The sequence below is a fragment of the Castanea sativa genome, chromosome 12 (genome assembly GCF_040712315.1).
Source record: "Castanea sativa cultivar Marrone di Chiusa Pesio chromosome 12, ASM4071231v1".
In the NCBI taxonomy this organism is placed as follows: domain Eukaryota; kingdom Viridiplantae; phylum Streptophyta; class Magnoliopsida; order Fagales; family Fagaceae; genus Castanea; species Castanea sativa.
In genome coordinates this window covers 4,978,934-4,998,799 of record NC_134024.1, presented here as the reverse complement: position 1 = coordinate 4,998,799, position 19,866 = coordinate 4,978,934, and the positions used below count along the sequence as shown (strand labels likewise).

Here is a 19,866-nt window from a genome sequence, read left to right as displayed (position 1 = left end):
TTGCAGATAATTTGATTTTGAAGCAATAATAGTTTTGTATGAGAATCCAGGAGGTGGTACGTATATTACATTTTTAGATAAAAAATAAGTTCAAAGAAAAGACATTTTTGTTCCTGGTACTCGTATATAATGAAAAACTGTAATTAATTTTCTTGGAGTACTTTTGAACCATCATAAGAGAACAGGTGCACTGCATTCTTGTAACTAATCTCTGCAAGTTCTTCCTTGGTCACATCAAGAAAAGATGCAACATAACTGAGTACCTGAAAAGACAGGTAAGGAATTACAATATTTGAACCTTGAGATCAAATATTTATTTTGTGAGGATACGTCACAGAAAAAACAGTACAGAGATAGCCTAGGATCAGTACTCAAATGTAGAATTGTGAAAAATATTCTAAACACCCTAACAAGAAATGAGAGCATTTTCTATTACTATGAATTGTGGGAGAACCCTTATTACTTGCTCAAAGTAGTTTCATGAACCCCAAAAATGTTTCCTAAATTCAACTTCACCTTTAACCATGTTTAGCACTTGTCTATCTTGTATGACTACAGTATATTAATATCTTCCAAAAATCCTTAAGAGGTAAGCATGAACTAGGTATTATATATGATTTTTATAGGTAAATACTAATCTTGTACCCAAATAAGAGTGAACCCATGATCCTTCCCCTCCATCCCCTATATATTTAATATCAACATAACTTCTAGTGATTTAATAAAACCAAAATGCTCTTACCACTCAACTAGTTGAGGATGGCTAGGCCAATTTCCTTTTGCTATAGTGTTAGTAATTTCAAGGGTCCTCATCATCAATCATTAAGAGAGAGAGAGAGAGAGACAACTTGCAGTATTCTGCCCCCTCCCCCCCCCTCCCCATCTATCCTATATCCCACAATAAAGCAAAAGATTACTTTCCACTCTTTCCCTCTACGTATCGGTTTTTTACTTCAAAAGTTCTTTTTTTTTTTATTTATTTTTTTTTTAACCCTTTTAATATGCATGAATCTTACCATCAAAAATTTTTGGGAACGGGCCAGACCTACACGACTCTCCATTCCACTAATTGTCAAAAATTTTTGTAGTTTTATCTCATATGGCACTTGGTCTCTTTGAACTGCCTTTTTACACCCTTATTTGTAATTCACCCTAGTTCTACTTGGGTCAAGGTGGAAAAGAGCATGCCAAAAACTAGAAATTGATTTGCACTACTGCGAAGGAAAGGTAATTAATCAGTCAAAGATGGCACAAGGACAGATATAAAAAATAAGCTAATGCATTTATAGGAAAAAATGGGGGTGAAAGCAAAAGGCGCGCACATTCTGAATGTTTGCTGGATGATTAAATGTCTCTTTTGGCAGTGTTGATGCATTTTTTTCATCACGGGTCAGATCACTTGAAGTGCTTAATTTTCCCCCTTGCCCTTGGAGCTCTTCAGGGATGGAAGGATCTCCATCAATCAGAAACAGTGAACCTAGTTCTGACTTTGGTAGTGCATCAGGTGCATCCGTCTCCAATAAAATCCTTTCAGAAGGTACCTACAAAAGGAATTAGAATCACTAAAATTTTCCGCATTTGCCAAAAAGTAAAATCAAAGCCATATAGCAGTCAACGATATATTTGTTAACCATAGTTTTTTCTTTTGATAGACAAAAAAAGAATAGATCAACTAACCGTCTTTAACATTTTCTTTGCTTTCTGAGCTTCTAAGGACATAAGAAATCCAGAGAATGAAAAGTAACCACCAAGCTTGGCAAATTCTGGTACCATTTCACCTGAGCCCAAGTATGAATGAAGAATAAAGCCAGCAGGAAAAGGTCCCATAGATCTGAAGATACAACAATATATAGATAGAGAGCAAGTACTTGTTAGAAATAGAGATGTACAAGCCACAGATCAAAAAATAAACAGCTTGGAGCCAGACTTTATCTGCGTATGTCATGATATAATTTTTAAATTATCATGGGAGAGATGCAAAAAGAAACAATAGACCATAAAGAATCAATGAGCAGTCTTGTCAATGGGTTGGGTTAAAGTCCAAATTTGATCTAATTAAATCAGATCTGATACCAATTAATCCAAGGTCAAGGTCAGATTATAAAATTCAAAATTGATTATAAACAGATTGAACTCGATTTTACGAGGAATCAAGTTAGATTAGGATACATAAAATAAATAAATAAAGAAAGAAAGAAAATTTAATATATATAGAAGTAGAACTTACACACTTATTGAGAGAGGACTTAGTGTCAGCCTGTTAGAAACGTCTCTCCTTTATTTAGAAGAATTAAGCATTATACAAGTAAGGAGGATGTTATAGATAAAAATTATTTTGAAAAAAATATTCATATAGAAGATGTGGCATTTCCATAGAATAAATTCAATAACTTTTTGGGTGCTTGCATCTTTTTAATCTAGGATGCTTGTTAATACTTTATTTTCATATAGCTTGTTAATACTTTATTTTCATATAACTTAATATTTAGTTTCTTTTATAAGTAAACAAAATTTGATTTTTCACTTTTTCTTTGGTAAAGTGGCTCACACACTCTGAAGATAGAACCTATTACTTCTCAGCACCACCATGGGTGGAGTGCCATTTGGGCTACAGCTAGTTGTAACTTATTTTTTAGTTTTTTAAATTTGTTTTTGAGAGTGTCTTTATATTTTTCTAAAAGTGTTTCTTTAAACATAGTACTGATAGTTGAGTTTAGGAATAAATAACAAGAAATTTCTATTCAAATTCAGACTGAGGTCCAAAAATAAATAACCAAAACACTAGTTATCCAAGTTTTGAAAGTCATACTGTAATATAACACATTTGAGAAAAAGGGTGAAAAACAGGGAGTGATGCTAGTATTAAGGATACCAAACTTGAGGACTTGGGGAAAGCTAATGCACAAGACTCTGTCCAAGAAATATATAAAAGAGCCCTCTAAAGTCTAGATATATGCCTTACAGTATGCATTAGGTAGTGTAAATATTAGAGAGCAAACATCAAAATGTAAGATATCAGCACATCATGATATTCTGCAAATAACTAAACCAAGGAGGTAAGAACTTTATCTCCCAAATCAAGCAAAATATCCAAAGGCACCATAACATATTTCATGATTTTTTCCATGCAAATATGCCTAATTGTAGCCAATATGGTTCAGTTATTTCTTCTATTCCTTCCTCATCTGAAGTTATGCAATCATAAGAAGCGAGAAAAGATAAGATGACTGTTAACTCATTGCTATATTTGCACAAATACAAATGAGGGAAAACAAGGCCTTGGCAAAGCTTTGGATTTTTGTATCAACTTCCTAAGAAGGTGGGGATTAGTAGAAACAAATATTGTTTCCCTTAAAGGCCCAATCCTCTCACAGGAAGACAAAGATATGAAAGCTCATGAATTTCAGCTTTTTTTGATTCAAAACTAAAAACTGAATTTTCAGAGAGACATGAAGGAGAATCAATATGAAGATTAGAAACAAATATTATTTCACTTGAAGCTCCAATCCTCTCATTGGAAGAAAAAGCTCATGAATTTCAGCCTTTTTTGATTCACAACTAAAAACTGAGTTTTCAGAGAGACGTGAAGGAGAATCAATATGAAGATCAGAAACAAATATTATTTCCATTGAAGCTCCAATCCTCTCATTGGAAGACACAAGGAGAGGTAAGCATCATAAAGAATTGAGATATGAAAGCTCATGAATTTTAGCTTCTTTTGATTCACAACTATAATTTAAGTTTCCTGAGAGACATGAAGGAGAATCGATATGAAGATTAGCAATAAAGCATAGGGGCAACGAACAAAGGATGAAAAGTATAGAGAACAAAAAATAAAAATAAAACTTGAAAGGCAATGTCTAGATAAAAAATTTGAATGAAAATGCCTAGAAAATACAAATTTGCAAATGCAATATCCAAACCACAAATAAAAACAAATAAGAGAACTATGCATGAACACCCATTTCCATTTAAGAAATCACTGCGAGACAACTAAAATGCATATTCTATTTGTATTTTAGAGATCTGACCCTGCCGTCAAGGACTGCAGAGTCTCATTAAGGCCATTGGTTAACACCATATTACTTTTCCAGTTATCCTCCCTACAATTTCTAAGTACAAAATTCAAATTATTACAAATAACATTAAGAAGCATACTTCATTATCTGAAGAAGATCGCCAAATGCACGAACACAATGAATGGATGCTGGCCTCTTCAACTCTTTTGCAAGCTCAAGTTGTTGCCGGAACACTTCAATCTAGAATAAATAATTATGACTATAATACAGTCCGACAAGCATCTCTAAAGTCAAATGTGTATCTATTAAATAGTTATGGAAAAGGGGAAAAAAAATAAAAGAAAGAAGAAGCAATAGCTTTTGTCAGACAACAGAGAGTTTGAAAAAAAAAGGAACTGCAGACATCTCCTTGTCAATATAACACAACATAAATGAGCATGTCTAATAACACGAGTCCGTTATATTTATGCTTGTTGCAATTCTTTTTACACCTACAGATGGTAATCACTAATCTGTAAAGACAACAAAAAGTCAATGAAAGGCCAGAAGGGGAACTACTTTCCTTTTTGTTTTGTTTATCATATTGTGGTTACAGAAAGATTGGCATTTGGCATAAAATAAACTAATATTTACAAGCGTACTTAGGAATTTTAAAAAGGGGCATGGTTAAATGCAAATAATTTCAAGAACTTCCACAAGAAATTCTGTCCTTTGCTGATTAAAATTATAGCACTAAACATAAATACCATGAATTACAGTAAAAGTTCAATTTTGTCCTATACTAATACAAGTTTGAGCCAATAACAAAGAAAAAAAAAAAGTCTACTGGGAAAAGGATATCAGACATTATTCAATGAGCATCAAATAACATATCTCAAAAACCACTCTATATATACAGCATTTTTGTGACTTTTTCATGAAGGAGACTTGTAACAAATACACATGGAGAATTCCCTATAACACCAAGTCAAAACAAGAGTACCGGACTAAACAAAACTAAATCTGCATCTCTACGAGTTTAATTGACACATGCTATAAATCTAACACGACTTCCACTAACAGAATTTGGATTAATTTGTCAATTATAAATGGACTGAGACTGGCCCTTTTGTTCTATGCCTAACATGAACACAACTCATGGAATGTTGCAAAGTGAAGAGGTCAGAAACAAACATCAGAACCCATGAAGAGGAAAAAACTTACAAAATCATTAAGCAACAAAAATTTTGGGATAGCAAAACCTGAACCGTGAAATCAATCTGTTTCCCATGTGAACCTTTATCCAAACCAATCTGAAAGGAAAAAAAAGAAAAGAAAGCAAATACATGTTTAAAGTTAGATACTATTACTAACACCCACAATGGTTAATGAAGAAAATTATACTTCAGTACTATAAATGTACCACCTTTAGACAAAAAAAGCTATGACAACAACACAACATAATCAATCAAGTAAACAACAAATTCACATGTACTAAGAAAATGGACCTCTCCAACAGCAGCAGAGGGAGTTGACTCAAGGCATTCCTTCAATGTGTTGAACCAGTTGGGAGTTCTCTCAGCAACAAACCTTCAAAAGTAGAGAAATTCACAACTTTTTTTTTCATCTGGGTCGAAAAAAGAAAAGAGCTTTAGCTTTGAAATGATAAAGTAATGAAGTTTTTACCATGGATGGAGGCCAAAAGATGGAATTACAGAAGGATAGTTCTCACCCATCTGCTTCACCAAATGCCAATCTTTCTGCAACCACAATCACCATTCAGAAATGACTAGAAAAGTTAAGAATAGAAAGAATAGAAAGAAAGAAAGAAAGAAAAAAGGGTACCTCGGAGACTCCATTAACGGCAAAACGAACAACTCCAGTGTCGAGAGCTGTGGCAATCAGCTGTGGCGCCTTACTGATTATTCTTGGGTCTTGCAGGTGACAGTGTGCATCGAACAATTTCATCATCCCTCCAATTGCGATTCTCTCTCTCTCTCTCTCTCTCTCTTTGACTCTGTGCAACAGCTAAACTCTTTTTCCCTATGAAAAAAAAAAAGGGAAAAAAAAAAGTTTCAACTCTTTTTTGTATTCTCAGCATTTAGAGTTCAGACACGTGTTGTTTCTTAAAAAAAGTTCAGACACGTGTTTATCAACAATTTAGAACCTAAATTTACTACAAACTTGTTTTTGGTCCCTAAATTTTGTAAAGACTGACTTTTTTTTAGTAGTTTATTTAAAGGCAAAAACATAGATGGAAAAAAAGGAATTTTTTAATAGTCTAAGGACAAAACAAATTTTGATAAAGTTTAAGGACAAAAAGTAAAATATTTTCAACCGTTTTAAGACAAAAAAAATGATATTTTTAATAATTTAATGATAAAAGATAACTTTTTAAAGTACAATTTTTTTATATATAAAATTTAAGAATTAAAATAGTATTTTTTTAATTTTTAGAAAATGACTAATTAGATTGTAAGTAATTTTTAAGGTCTTTTGATATTTTAAGTTCAAATCCTCTTGTCCTCATTTTGGGAGCTACTCTAAGAGATTACTCCTTGTAATGATGTGTAAGATGTGGGACTGCATGTGCCTAAGAGAATGGTCAAAATAAGGCTGTTGACGGGTCGGCGTGGAATGAGTTTGGCATCAAATCATCACCCAACCTGCTCAAGTCGGGTGAACAAATTTCTCACCCGTTGTCGATCGAATGGTCAGTCAAAACCGTTTGTCCCGGTTCTTTGGTTTGGTAGGTCATATTTGTCGAGTGATCGGTTCAAAGGAAAAGAACAAAAAGAGAGAGAAAATCAAGCAAAGAAAAAGCTTGAAATGGAGAAAGAGAGAGAGAGAGATCAAACATAAAAATAGCAAAAACCAAATATCTATGAGCTTGGAACGGAAACAAAGAGAGAAGTGAGATTTTGAAATCATACTTGAGAGAAAGGAGACCCAACACATGGTAACAAACAGAAAGCAAAACTCATTGACAAACAAGAAGTGAAACTCTTCAGCAATGGTGATGGATGGTAGGGAAGAGTCAAGCTACAATTTGAATTTTAAAGAAAAATTATGAGATGTGGACTAGAAATATGGGAGTCATTAATATTATTGTTTTCTTTTAGTTTATAAAGGTGAAATTGCATTGAACCCAACAACTACAGTAGGACAAAGCCATTAATGCTCACGGGAATAGATATTGCCTAATATTGATTCAAAAGTTCAAACTAACGTGGATAGCTAATCTGCCTACTAAAATTGATTCAAACAATTTTTTTATAGTTAATTTTGTAGTGAATAGCTATATATGACAACTTTTGTTATAGTTAATTTGTGGTGAATATCTATCGTCCACTGACATGACAAAACACAAAAGTCTATTCCATCATGGAGAAACTTACCAACTTAAGTGAAAGTGAAATTAAATCTGCAACGGTTTTTAAACTTTTAAACTATCACTTAAACCGAAACTTCTGGTTTTGTAGTAATTAGTCTCGCATTTGAAGGGATCTTAGAAACTTGTTTGTTAAAAAAAACAAAAAAAAAGGAAAAGAAAAGAAAAGAAAAAGAACAGGGCCGAGGCCTGGACAGCTAAACAAACCCAAAATCTGACAGGTGTGTTCGGTACTGACAGGTGTGTTCGGTATCTATCTTCTCAGATTTTCTTGGGTCCCAGCCCACTTATTTTTCTTTATTCTTCTATTACCAAAAAAAGAAAAGAAAATGAAATCCTATAATTCCAAGGCGGAGGGAGCAACACGTCTTCGAAGCTTGTGAGTTGGAACAATGCTGAAACTTTTTTACTCCATGGATTTTTGTTAGCCACAAAAACAGTCGGCCTTGACCCAAAAAAAAAAAAAAAAACACCAAAGAAAAAATAGAGAGAGAAATTACAAGATGACAGAACGAACAGTAACAGTACACGTTAGGGTGGGCAGCAGCCAGCCAACCAACCACACGCAGAGGCCACCCACGCCACTGAATCACAGAATCAACTCTCAGCCAATCACAACACGCGTTGTGGATCTCCAACGACCCCCCAATTGGTACACGATAACGACTCTCATTCTCTCTATATTCGAATATCATTTATTAAGTGGTTCATATTTTAAATAAATATCTACTTGCTTCTTTCGTTCACCCATATATGTATATTTTCCATTTTCAGTTATAGTCGTTGTATCAGTACCAGACCTGGCCGCTCCTTTTTCTTAGGTGCTGGCTGGGTGAGTTGGTTCTGAAATTTTTTTTTGTTTTTTGAAAATGGAAGTGAAGTCATGCTTTTTGTGTGACCCCTTCACAACACCAACAACCACTTTGGCCGTAAAGCAATACTTACCATTCTTCACCGTTCGTTTCCGTCCAAATCAGAATAATCAAAATGCATCCATTCACACACCAAAAAAATACCAGTTCCAACGGCTCATTATAAACTTCCGTTCCGAAATCATCATCACTAGTAGCACTACTAGCGAGCCTTCAAGTACCACAAAGAGAAGAACCACCACCACCACCACTACTACTCGCAAAAAAACCAAAACCAAGACCAAATCCAAAACCCTCCTCGCACCATTAGAAACACAGCAACAGCCAGCGATTGAGCAGAAAGGGAAGAGCGTGCGCGGTTTGTACCAGAATGGGGATCCACTGGGGCGAAAGGACCTTGGTAAGAGCGTAGTGAATTGGATATGCCAGGGAATGAAAGCTATGGCGTCGGATTTCGCGTTGGCGGAGCTTCAAGGTGAGTTCATGGAGGTGAGGCAAAGAATGGAGCCTGGACTCACTTTTGTGATTCAAGCTCAGCCTTATCTCAATGCAGTCCCTATGCCTCTTGGTCTCGAAGCCGTTTGCTTGAAAGCCAGCACTCACTATCCAACTCTCTTCGACCATTTCCAGCGAGAGCTTCGCGATGTTCTACAAGCGTCGCAGCGTAAATCGTTGATGCAAAATTGGCGTGAATCCGAGTCCTGGAAGCTTCTCAAGGAGCTTGCCAATTCAGGTGATTTTGGAGTACAAAAGTGTCTCGTTCTAATTTGTTTTTGTGATTCAATTTTGGTTGAGATGTTTTGTGTGTGTGTGTGTGTGTGTTATTTTTGCAGCCCAGCATAAGGCGATAGCGAGGAAAACAGTGCAGGTGAAGAGTGTTCAAGGTGTGTTAGGGATGGAGATGGAGAAGGTTAAGGCTATACAGAGCAGGATTGATGAGTTCACGAGGCGAATGTCGGAACTACTTCGTATAGAAAGGGATTCTGAATTGGAGTTCACACAGGAGGAATTGGATGCTGTTCCTACACCGGATGATACTTTGGATTCTTCCAAGCCAATCGAGTTTTTGGTTACCCATGGCCAGGCTCAACAAGAACTCTGTGATACCCTCTGCAATTTGAATGCAGTCAGCACATCCACAGGTCTGTTGCTTTAGTCCCATATAGACACTTTTTAAAATTTTTTTTTTTTAAAATTTAAATTTAAATTTTTATTCATGATAGAAATTTTACTTTAATCTAAGTAGGTGTATGTGTAAAATTTCTTCCTAGAAACTTGATCCGACCCTTACCCCATACCCCACAAGCAGTTATACTTATAAAGTTAAAACCGCACCAAGAATGCGTGGTGGTCCCATATAGACAAACTTGCATACACATATGTTATGGATGTATTTATTGTAATTGTTAGATTAAATGATTAAATTCACTCTTTTCTAATAGCTTAATCAATAAATTATCAAGTGTTAGGCCCTACTCAAACAGGGCAGTTTAGGCCCACATGTGAATAGAGAGTGTTTTAGCTTAAGTTTTTGAGACAATCTATAATGAATGATGAACCTTTTGTAATTGTGTTGAATTTTAGCCTATGATTGTGAGTTTGTTGTCTAAGGATGGAAATTGGGTTTTTGGTTACCCATGGCCAGGCTCAAAAAGAACTCTGTGATACCCTCTGCAATTTGAATTCAGTCAGCACATCCACAGGTCTGTTGTTATAGTCCCATATAGACACACTTGCATACACATGTTATCTATTTATTTATTGTAATTGTATGATTAAATTCACCATTTTCTATTAGCTTAAGTTTTTGGAAAAATTAGTAAATTATTAAGTGTTGGGTCCCACTTGATAAGGGCAGTTTAGGCCTACATGTGAAAAAAGAATGTTATAGCTTAAGCTTCTGGTACAATTAGTAATTTATTAGTAATGAATGAAGAATCTTTTGTAATTGTGTTGAATTTTAGTCTACGATTGTGAGTTTGTTATCTGAGGATGGAAATTGGGTTTTGTAAACAGGATTAGGTGGAATGCATTTGGTGTTGTTCAGGGTTGAGGGGAACCACCGGTTACCACCTACTAATCTCTCTCCTGGAGATATGGTTTGTGTGAGGGAATGTGATAGTAGGGGTGCAGGTGCAACTTCTTGTTTGCAAGGGTTTGTCAACAATCTTGGGGAGGATGGATGTAGCATCAGTGTGGCTTTAGAGTCTCGTCATGGTGATCCCACCTTCTCGAAGCTCTTTGGCAAGACTGTGCGCATTGATCGTATCCATGGATTGGCGGATACACTCACATATGAGGTACTTCACTAATGGCTCTTTTGTAAATTCATCCTTTTTGTGTATTGTTGCTTGTGGCATAAATCTTAAAAGCTAGCCCAAAAGCAATTTGTGTTGCAATACAAAAATTTGGCCTGAAATGGTATATGTTAGCACTAAAATTTTCACCTAGTTTTGAATTAAAAAGTTCTCACTGCTTTTAGATGGCAGTGTTGAAAGTCTTGTGCAAAGTTTCCAATCTCTACTTTTAGCAGTGAAGGGAATGTTATGGAACTGGGAAGTAGTTGTCTCTTGAAGATCAGTGAAGCTATGCTTCTTGTTATGCTTGGATTCTGGAGATAATCTTTTCATTAGAACCTATTGGTAATGCTTAAATGGGAACTGAGAAAATGAAGCCTATTATGATTTTTTTTTTGAAATATATGCAATAATAAACTCATTTTTCTTCCCGTAAAAAAATTGTTAGTTTAAATCATTGTGCAGAAATTTCATATAATTGGCTCCTTTTTTTATACAATGTTTTTTTAGGGTAGCATTATTACTTTATAGTGTGAGTGTGTGACATTTAGGGTTTAAATATATTAAAAATGTCACCTCAAATCTCTAAATAGTGAATGAAAAGATTCCTCTCAGGTTTTTGGTAAAACTCTCTTTCCAAAGAAACAATTAGAAACATCAACCAACATTTCATGACTTGGGGGGTATAACATTTATGTGAAATTAGATAAAGGCATAGGCATACTAAAGCAAGTGGTCTTTGACAGCTGCATCTGTACCATCTACATAAACACATTGTCTAGATGGTCGTCAGTATTCACAAGTGAAAAATCAACTTCTTTGTCCACCTGGAAGAAATTATCATTTCTTTGGGATCTTAGGTTACCATTTTCTTCGGTGCTTGTGCAGTCTACTTAAATATTAACTCAGTTGTTATACTATTTTTTTTGGTAGCGCAATTGTGAAGCCTTGATGCTGCTTCAAAAGAATGGTTTACAGAAGAGAAATCCTTCCATTGCTGCTGTGGCTACTCTATTTGGAGACAAGGAAGATGTTGCATGGCTGGAGGAGAATAATTTGGTAGATTGGGCTGAAGGATTGGATGAACAATCAAGGCCTGGATCTTTTGATGATTCCCAGCAAAGAACAATTGCCTTAGGTTTGAATAAGAAGCGCCCTTTATTGATAATCCAAGGGCCACCTGGTACTGGAAAGACAGGTTTGCTTAAAGAACTTATAGTGCTTGCTGTTCAACAAGGTGAAAGGGTGCTTGTAACTGCACCTACAAATGCAGCTGTTGACAACATGGTTGAAAAACTATCAAATATTGGATTGGACATTGTGCGGGTTGGCAATCCAGCACGCATATCTTCAACTGTGGCATCAAAGTCTTTGGGTGAACTTGTGAAATCTAAGCTTTCCAATTTTGTAATGGAGATTGAAAGAAAGAAGTCAGATCTCAGAAAAGACCTTGGACATTGTCTAAAGGATGATTCTTTAGCTGCTGGCATACGTCAGCTTTTAAAACAATTGGGAAAGACAGTGAAGAAGAAGGAAAAGGAGACTGTGAAGGAAGTACTATCTAGTGCTCAAGTAGTGCTTGCCACCAACACTGGAGCAGCTGATCCATTTATTCGAAGGCTGGATACCTTTGACCTGGTTGTTATAGATGAAGCTGGTCAGGCAATTGAACCATCTTGCTGGATACCGGTGTTGCAGGGAAAGCGCTGTATTCTTGCTGGTGACCAGTGGCAGCTAGCTCCAGTGATTCTATCAAGAAAAGCCTTGGAAGGTGGTCTTGGAGTATCACTGATGGAGAGAGCTGCAACTTTGCATGATGGAATTCTTACCACCAAGTTAACAACACAGTACCGTATGAATGATGCAATTGCCAGTTGGGCATCAAAAGAGATGTATGGTGGATCATTGAAGTCCTCCTCGACTGTCTTTTCTCATCTTCTTGTAGATTCTCCATTTGTTATGGTATCGTATTCATCTCTAATCTTTTACTTATATTTTTATATAATTCTAGGAGGTTTTTTGATTTCTGGGGTATAAGCTGCAAATTGAAATGCATCTTAAAGAAAAGAAAAAAAGTTATTCTGAGCTTCTTCCAACTAGCCATTATTTGTTGTTGTTTTTTACCCCAGAACTTAGAGACAGGCCACAGCACTTAGGTTAAGCCATAATTCATGTTCTTCAATCTATTATGGTGCACATCTTGGTTCCTCAAATGACATACACTTCAATATTAATCAGAGGTTAAGAAAGAATTATCAATAGCTTCTCTGGTAGAGACTTCTGCTTTTTTCCTTGAGAATCCACCTTTCATTTATATGTTTTTGCAACCTTTGGATTTCACGACTTCTTTCTCCTTTTCTGTTAATTTTATCGATTACTATGAAATTTCTTCAGTGAACAAATTATATTAGTCTAATGGTTTTCAATTACTTGACACCTATAATGCAATTAATAACAAAGGACATGTTAGTCAACATAAAGAATCATACATTAAATTTTCAAACCCATATCTGTCCGACTGGTTGAACCAGTAAGTAGCTTCTATATCTGGTTTCTCTCTTGATTAGTGTAGATTATTGGGCTAGTCAGGCTTAAACCCACAACATTCCAGACTGAGCCTCACACTAGCCTATTTTAAGCAATTCATACAGGTCAAAACAATCCTGGTGGCTTGAACCTCCTATCTTCTTGGGATATATTAATTTGTGGATAACTGAAAATTGAACAAGACTAGTATTTGTCCAGGAATGGGATATATGTGATTACTAGTGCTTTCATCTTGTAGGAATTTTTATATATAATATACGTAGTGATTTAGAATCACAATTATGATCCCATATGGACCATTATCTTCTCAAAGCCTTTGACTACATCATTGCCATAGTTATTGTTGATGGAAGGTTTTTATCTTGTCTGTTTTAGTATCATCCTTGTATCTTTTACTTTAAAGGTGCCTAGTATCACTAACATTTTCTGTACGCTTATGCAGCCCACCTGGATAACTCAATGTCCACTGCTGTTGCTTGATACAAGAATGCCGTACGGAAGTTTGTCAGTTGGTTGTGAAGAGCATTTGGATCCAGCTGGCACAGGCTCATTTTACAATGAAGGGGAAGCTGATATTGTTGTGCAACATGTCTTTTATTTGATTTATGCTGGTAAATATTCTTGTCAATTGGGATTAAGTGCTATATATTATTACTCTATTTTCTATGTTAACCTAAAACGCAGTTGTATGATGAACCATGCCTATTAAAGAAGCTTTGTATTTCATATGAGAATATTTTACTGAGGTGTTGCATTTCATACGAGAGTATTTTACTGAAGCTTTACGTTTCATATGAGAAGTACTCAAACTTTGCAAATTATCATTTGGAATGCACATATTATATGCATACCTTCTTATCTGATGGCTTAAAGAGAAATGAAAGTAAGGCTGAAAAGGTAGGTTCAAATCTGCTCAATTATGTGCACCATTTCAATGTGACCCTTGATGCTCATGGCTTTGGAATTTACCAGTCCTTACCTTAATTATGATGCATGTATACATTTCAATTTGACTGAGGACTCCTCTCTCTGTCTCTCACTCTCTCTTTCTCACATCCAACAATATGTGGAATCCTATTTTGAAAAAGGTGGGAGAACGGTTAGCAAGATGGAAAAAGCTTTACCTATCCAAAGGAGGAAGGGTGACCTTGATCAAGAGTACGCTATCTTCCATTCCGACCTATTTCATGTCTTTGGGTACAATGCCTACTCATGTTGCCCATAAGTTGGAGAAACTGCAGAATGATTTCCTACTGGGAGGTATTGGTGATTCCAAAGTTTTATTTGGTGGATTGGAGTGTGGTTTGCTCCCCCATCAAAGGGGGAGGTTTAAGTATTAAAACACTCAGTTCATTAATTCAATCACTTATTGGGAAGTGGTTATGAAAATTCAGACTAGAACGGTACCATATTTGCAGGAGATTTATTTATGAAAAATATGGTGAAGGATGGGGAGGTTGCTCCACGGAGCAGATACAGGGGTGCACATGTAGTTAGCCAGTGGAAGGGTATACATGGGGGATGGGATTCTTTCTCCAAATACTTATGGTTTGAGATACGAGATGGATCTTAAGTCTGGTTCTAGACAACCATTCAGTGTGGGGACAGCTCTGTTAAGGACTTGTTCCAAACCTGTTTGCCTTGGCAGTAGACAAGGAGGATTCAATCTCATTGTCCCTTGATAACCTACTTGAACAGGGGAAAAGGGGGAAGGGGGTCAACATTGGAATCTCCAATTCATCAGGCCTTGCCAAGATTGGGAGTTGAAATCGGTTGATATTTTTTTTTTTTTAGATTCTTTATGCTAATTGCATTCCTTGTTGGTCCTGATTGAGTCTTATGGTTATGGATGCCAGTAAAGAAGGAGTGTTTGAGGTTAGATCGTATAATAATAAATTTAGGGGTACTACGTGCCTTTTGTTTCCATGGAAGAGCATTTAGATGGCTAAGGTCCCACGGAAGGTGGCATTCTTTGTGTGGACTGCAACTCATGGTAAAATCCTGACAATTGATATCCTTTGTGAGAGGTATTTACTAATAGTTGATTGGTGTTGTAGGAGTAAAAGTAGCAGGAAATCTATTGATCATTTACTTCTCCATTGCTCTATGGCAACAGATATTTGGTCCTGCGTCCTCACTTTGTTTGGGTGAACTTGGGTGATGCTTAAATTAGTGTTTGAATTGGTGCAGTGTTGGCAAGGTTATATTCAGCATCATAGAGCAGCTAAGTTGTGACGAGCTTTGCCTGTATGTGTCATGTGGAATCTATGGCTTGAGAGGAACTAGTGAGTCTTTGATGGAGTGGAGCATCCTTCTAATGTAATCAAAGAATGTGTTTTGCATACTTTCTTTGATTGGATACATGCCATAGGCAGTGTCCCTCCGATGTCTTTTGTTGAATTATTCTCTTTGTTTGTGAGTTGTAGTCTTTGAAAGGGCTTTGTACACATCCTTTTACGTGTAATTCTCTTATCCATTTTTTTGGTAATAAAATTTTCGCTTAGACACACACACATATAGCTCACTGGTATTAAGCACATATAGATCTAAGGTGTGAAAACAAAAGATTTAATACATAAATTTTCATTGTTAACTCTAGTACTATAACCAACAACACCACTATTACCTCTACTTGATACCATGTAACCTGGTTGACTAACCTGAAATGACAACCAATGTAATTTAACTCATGATCATCATTCTTTGTAGAAATCTTCTATCCTGTTTGAGAATCCATGTACTATGCACTTGTAGCAGTTTACATCTGTAAGCAGCTTTCAAGTTGTTTCTGTTGTAGCCTCTTTTCAAATTTATTCCTTTCATAGCCCTATATTCCTATCTTATTGGCTAAACTAACACCTGGATCTGCTGATACTGTTGTGGATCTCTGTATTTGTTTTGTGAAGTGTACCTAATCAAGCATTTGTACTGGTTGAATGTTTTTTATGGCTCCCATATGAAATTGTTGAGTAAACAAGGACATTCATATTTATTTTAAATAATTTCTACAGGTGTTAGCCCAGCAGCTATTGCTGTTCAGTCTCCTTATGTAGCTCAAGTAAAACTCCTGAGGGACAGACTTGATGAGCTTCCGGGGGCTGCAGGTATTGAGGTGGCAACCATTGATAGCTTTCAAGGCCGGGAAGCTGATGCAGTAATTATATCAATGGTATGGTTCTTATTTTAGATCTTTAGTCACATTTATCTGCCAAATAGTTTAAAAAAATGAACATTATTTTGATACCTTCCAGAAACCTTATACTGTATATTCTATGAACAGATGCTGCTCAACCTGATTTTGTATTTTGACTCATCATATGCATATATTGTATTGCCAAGTCAGTTTTCCGGTGTTTTAGATCGAGGAATGAACTTTAATGGTAGATAAATCCAAAGCACAATAAAACAATTGTATGTGGTCCAACAACTTATCTTCTCATTGTGCAATTTTTAGATCAACATTTAATTGTAAGAAACTCGCCCATGGAAAAACTAAAAATAGATTAAAATGCCACTAGATACTCCCTATGTCACTTTTTGTTGGTCTTTTTTGTAAAATCCAACTTCTTTACGGAACATCAATTAATACATGTCTTTTCAAAGTAAAACTATAAATTTCTAAAACTACCTGTTTAATTTAAGCTAAAGCTAAAGAAAAAAGGGTGTTGACTTTTCAAATAAAGTAATGAGTATGTTAGGAAAATTATTATGCCTATTGATAGGACTATATCTTGAGATGTTCCAGAATGTAATAGAAGACCAACATAAAGGGATAGAAGGAGTTAGGAGTATAATAGGGGAGTGGGCTGTAAGGTGGGTTCTTGCCCCTAACATACCTGAGTTGCAACTTGCATCTTGTTTGGGGGCTTAAATTATAGAAAGGACAGAGGCAATTTGCTGGACAGAAATTTTTTTTTGGTTCTTAAAAAGGCTGGCTTACACGTATCAGCTGGTTTTCATGATTAAGTTTATAGAAAGGGATAAGCGTGATGTGAAGAGGTTGCTTAAAAAGATCTCTAACTTGTATCCCATCTTCCTATATGGATAAGGCCTCATCTACAGCTTTGTATTTGGATACTTTGGATAGGACGATAAAACCACATGGTTCTTGTTTATAAGGCTTGAACATTGTGTAATTGAATTATATGAAGGATGGGGAGGCAAACAGCTGTATGATAGAATTCAATTTTCTCAAAGGATTCAGCTTATACTTATCAAAATGTTTTCACGGTTGGGTTTATAGGAAGGGAAAAGCGGTGGTTGGGTGCTGTTTTCAAGTAATATTGCATTTGCAATTTGTGATGGTAGTCAGGTCCACATGATATATGGTATGGATAGGTTGTTCAAAATGATCTGTAACTTGTATCATGTTGCTATGGATAAAGACTTCATCTATAGCTGTGTTTGGATACTTTGGGTAGGTTCAATTTATTAGAATCCTAGGTTAGTCGAAGCAATCCATGATTGGGAGCTAAAGCTGGTTGCTTCTCTTTCCTATATATTGTATCAACACCAGTGTACAGGTAGTGGAGGGGATAGAATGTGTTTTAGGTTGAGGTGAAATGGTTCGGTTGATGTCCCTTCTTATTAGGGTCTTGTGTGAGTCTTCTGATTGTATGGCAGGTTACAGCACCTTGAAAGTCACTTTTTTACTTTTTTTTTTTCATTTTTATTTGTTTGTTTGGACTGCAACCTTAAGAATATTTTGATGGTTGGAATCTTGTTAAGAGCAATATAATAACTGTGGATTGGTTTTGTTTGTTCTAAAACAGTAAGATAGTTGATTTCCCATTATGATATCATTCAATTACTAGAAATCTTTGGTCATTGGTGTTCTCTCTCTATGGATTGGTGAGGTCTCTCATGATGATAATGTCTAATGTCTTACTTTTCAAAAAGATATAATGTAAAAAGTATATCATGTGACTTAGTTTCATTTGATTTTTATACCATTTATAGTTTCCAATGATATTTACTTGGCATGTTTTAAAATAAGAAGAGGATAGGCATTGGCAGCATCATATACACTATGTTTAATCACAATCTATCTCGTTATGTCATGTCCTTTATAATTTAGCAAAATTTAGGTGACAGTATTACAATTCAATTGATCTACACTTGAATGGTAGATTTTTATTTAAATTATACATGGGTGTAATGGAATTTGAAAACTATGATCATACATTAGATAACCAAGGGCCTTTAGCTGAATACATTGATCAGTCTTCTCGTCAAAGAATCTTATGTAATGTGTCTTAATACCATGTGAAAGGCATGCTACGTTTCACCAATGCTCCTAAGTTGGGTCTGGTTTGTAATTGTGTAATCTCTTTATAACCTCACCTGTCAATACAATTCTCGTGAACTGATGCATAGATGGTTTTACATTCAAATGACTCACAGTTAGTGATGATCACTTCAATCTTTAAAAATCATTGAATCTTAGTAGTTCCAAAATCTATGACCAACTTTGGCTATTGAAATAATTTCATCTACTCATGTTTGTATTACTTAACGATGTATGATGCTTGTTTCCATTCTGTATTAGGTGCGGTCAAACACTTTAGGAGCTGTTGGATTCCTTGGGGACAGTAGGCGAATGAATGTTGCCATAACTAGGGCACGCAAACATGTGGCAGTTGTGTGTGATAGCTCAACAATATGCCACAACCCCTTCCTTGCAAGGCTGTTGCGTCATATCCGCTATTTTGGTAAAATGAAGCATGCAGAGCCTGATAGTTTTGGGGGATCTGGGCTTGGCATGAATCCAATGCTGCCCTCCATTAGTTAACACTGCACAGGAGGAACGACTACATATTTTTTCTTATTCCTTCAATTGATGATTATTTGGAAGCACAACTGTTATGAAGATGCTTGTTCTCTTTTCCTATCAGCATCTGCTTCCACATAAATTCATGTACAGCAGGCCATCTATTTGGTCAACAGAAAAAGCATTATAGTAATTGCATAAGTATCCTGTATCCATTGATTAGATTTGTATATAAACGACACACATTTAGAATTCCTAACTTGTATAAAATTTGAATGCATCAAATATTAGTGAAGAGAATGGTTACAGTTTTAATTAATTTTTTACTCTGAAATTTCTACTAGCTCCAACAGATTACCTTGAGTGGTGGTTCTGGTGTAGTAGGTTCTCCTTAGATATGTTCTCCAATTGATGGCTGCTGCTGCTTCTGCCATGAGTTTTAATATTTGCCGATGATTTTTGCAATTGATTTTGTCTGCTTTTTTGCTTCTGCTTTTGCCATGATTGTAATTTATGCTTCAGTTTTGGTAGTCTGTGGGTTGCTTTGTTCTTAATATTGATAGATTTAGAGGAATAACTGGCATAACCGGCATTTGGAGGGAGAGGAATAATCGGCATTTTGAGAATTTAGAGAGATCTGTTTTAGATCTTAAACTCTTCTTTCTTAAGTCTCTTCTGGATTGGGTTACAATATTTGGCTTTCGTTCTTTTTCTTCTGTCCATGGTTTCATAGACTTTTGTACTTTATGTACTTGATTTGTTTTTGTCCTTGATGTATACTTCCTATATACTCAGGTGACACCCCTTTTATTTCAATATATTTTTATTACTTATCAAAAAAAAAAAAAATATTGATAGTGTATACTGTAGAGATTCATGTAGTATGAATCATGATGAGTTACACTGATATTGCTATTATAATATTACAAATAATTCCTTTTAGTTTTTAATGAAAATGATTGAGAAGTTCAATATAGGAGATTTGATGTAT

The 19,866-nt window shown here is 35.6% G+C and overlaps 2 protein-coding genes across 3 annotated transcripts; one reads left to right on the top strand and one right to left on the bottom strand.

Moving 5' to 3' along the window:
- On the bottom strand, nucleotides 1–6,070 carry LOC142621268 (uncharacterized). The gene is made up of 8 exons (XM_075794586.1): nucleotides 5,844–6,070; nucleotides 5,685–5,758; nucleotides 5,507–5,588; nucleotides 5,261–5,311; nucleotides 4,159–4,259; nucleotides 1,678–1,831; nucleotides 1,323–1,541; nucleotides 1–263 (listed from the first exon to the last, which is right to left on the bottom strand). The coding sequence occupies exons 1-8, from the start codon at nucleotides 5,967–5,969 to the stop codon at nucleotides 144–146; spliced, it is 927 nt and encodes a 308-aa protein (XP_075650701.1). The 5' UTR covers nucleotides 5,970–6,070; the 3' UTR covers nucleotides 1–143.
- A 1,854-nt stretch (nucleotides 6,071–7,924) lies between these two features.
- LOC142619316 (DNA polymerase alpha-associated DNA helicase A) lies at nucleotides 7,925–19,221 on the top strand. 2 transcript variants are annotated; one of them, XM_075792378.1, is made up of 8 exons: nucleotides 7,925–8,041; nucleotides 8,164–8,994; nucleotides 9,095–9,403; nucleotides 10,278–10,561; nucleotides 11,492–12,520; nucleotides 13,548–13,716; nucleotides 16,117–16,274; nucleotides 18,654–19,221. In XM_075792378.1, exons 2-8 carry the CDS (start codon nucleotides 8,259–8,261, stop codon nucleotides 18,894–18,896), a joined length of 2,928 nt encoding a protein of 975 aa, XP_075648493.1. In that variant the 5' UTR covers nucleotides 7,925–8,041; nucleotides 8,164–8,258; the 3' UTR covers nucleotides 18,897–19,221. The 2 variants fall into 2 exon arrangements, with proteins under 2 accessions (XP_075648493.1, XP_075648492.1); XM_075792377.1 differs by lacking the exon at nucleotides 7,925–8,041 and having other exon boundaries at nucleotides 8,099–8,994.
- Nucleotides 19,222–19,866: the final 645 nt, after the last annotated feature.

What these genes read in the sequence shown, in the direction of transcription:
- LOC142621268 (XM_075794586.1), bottom strand. Translation starts at nt 5,969, where the DNA reads ATGATGAAATTGTTCGATGCACACTGTCACCTGCAAGACCCAAGAATA. An exon ending in GATCTTCTTCAGATAATGAA is followed by an intron (nt 1,832 to 4,158) that starts GTATGCTTCTTA and finishes TTGTATCTTCAG; the next exon opens with ATCTATGGGACCTTTTCCTG. An exon ending in ATCCAGCAAACATTCAGAAT is followed by an intron (nt 264 to 1,322) that starts GTGCGCGCCTTT and finishes CTGTCTTTTCAG; the next exon opens with GTACTCAGTTATGTTGCATC.
- LOC142619316 (XM_075792378.1), top strand. Translation starts at nt 8,259, where the DNA reads ATGGAAGTGAAGTCATGCTTTTTGTGTGACCCCTTCACAACACCAACA. An exon ending in CAAGGAGCTTGCCAATTCAG is followed by an intron (nt 8,995 to 9,094) that starts GTGATTTTGGAG and finishes TTATTTTTGCAG; the next exon opens with CCCAGCATAAGGCGATAGCG. An exon ending in TAGATTCTCCATTTGTTATG is followed by an intron (nt 12,521 to 13,547) that starts GTATCGTATTCA and finishes ACGCTTATGCAG; the next exon opens with CCCACCTGGATAACTCAATG.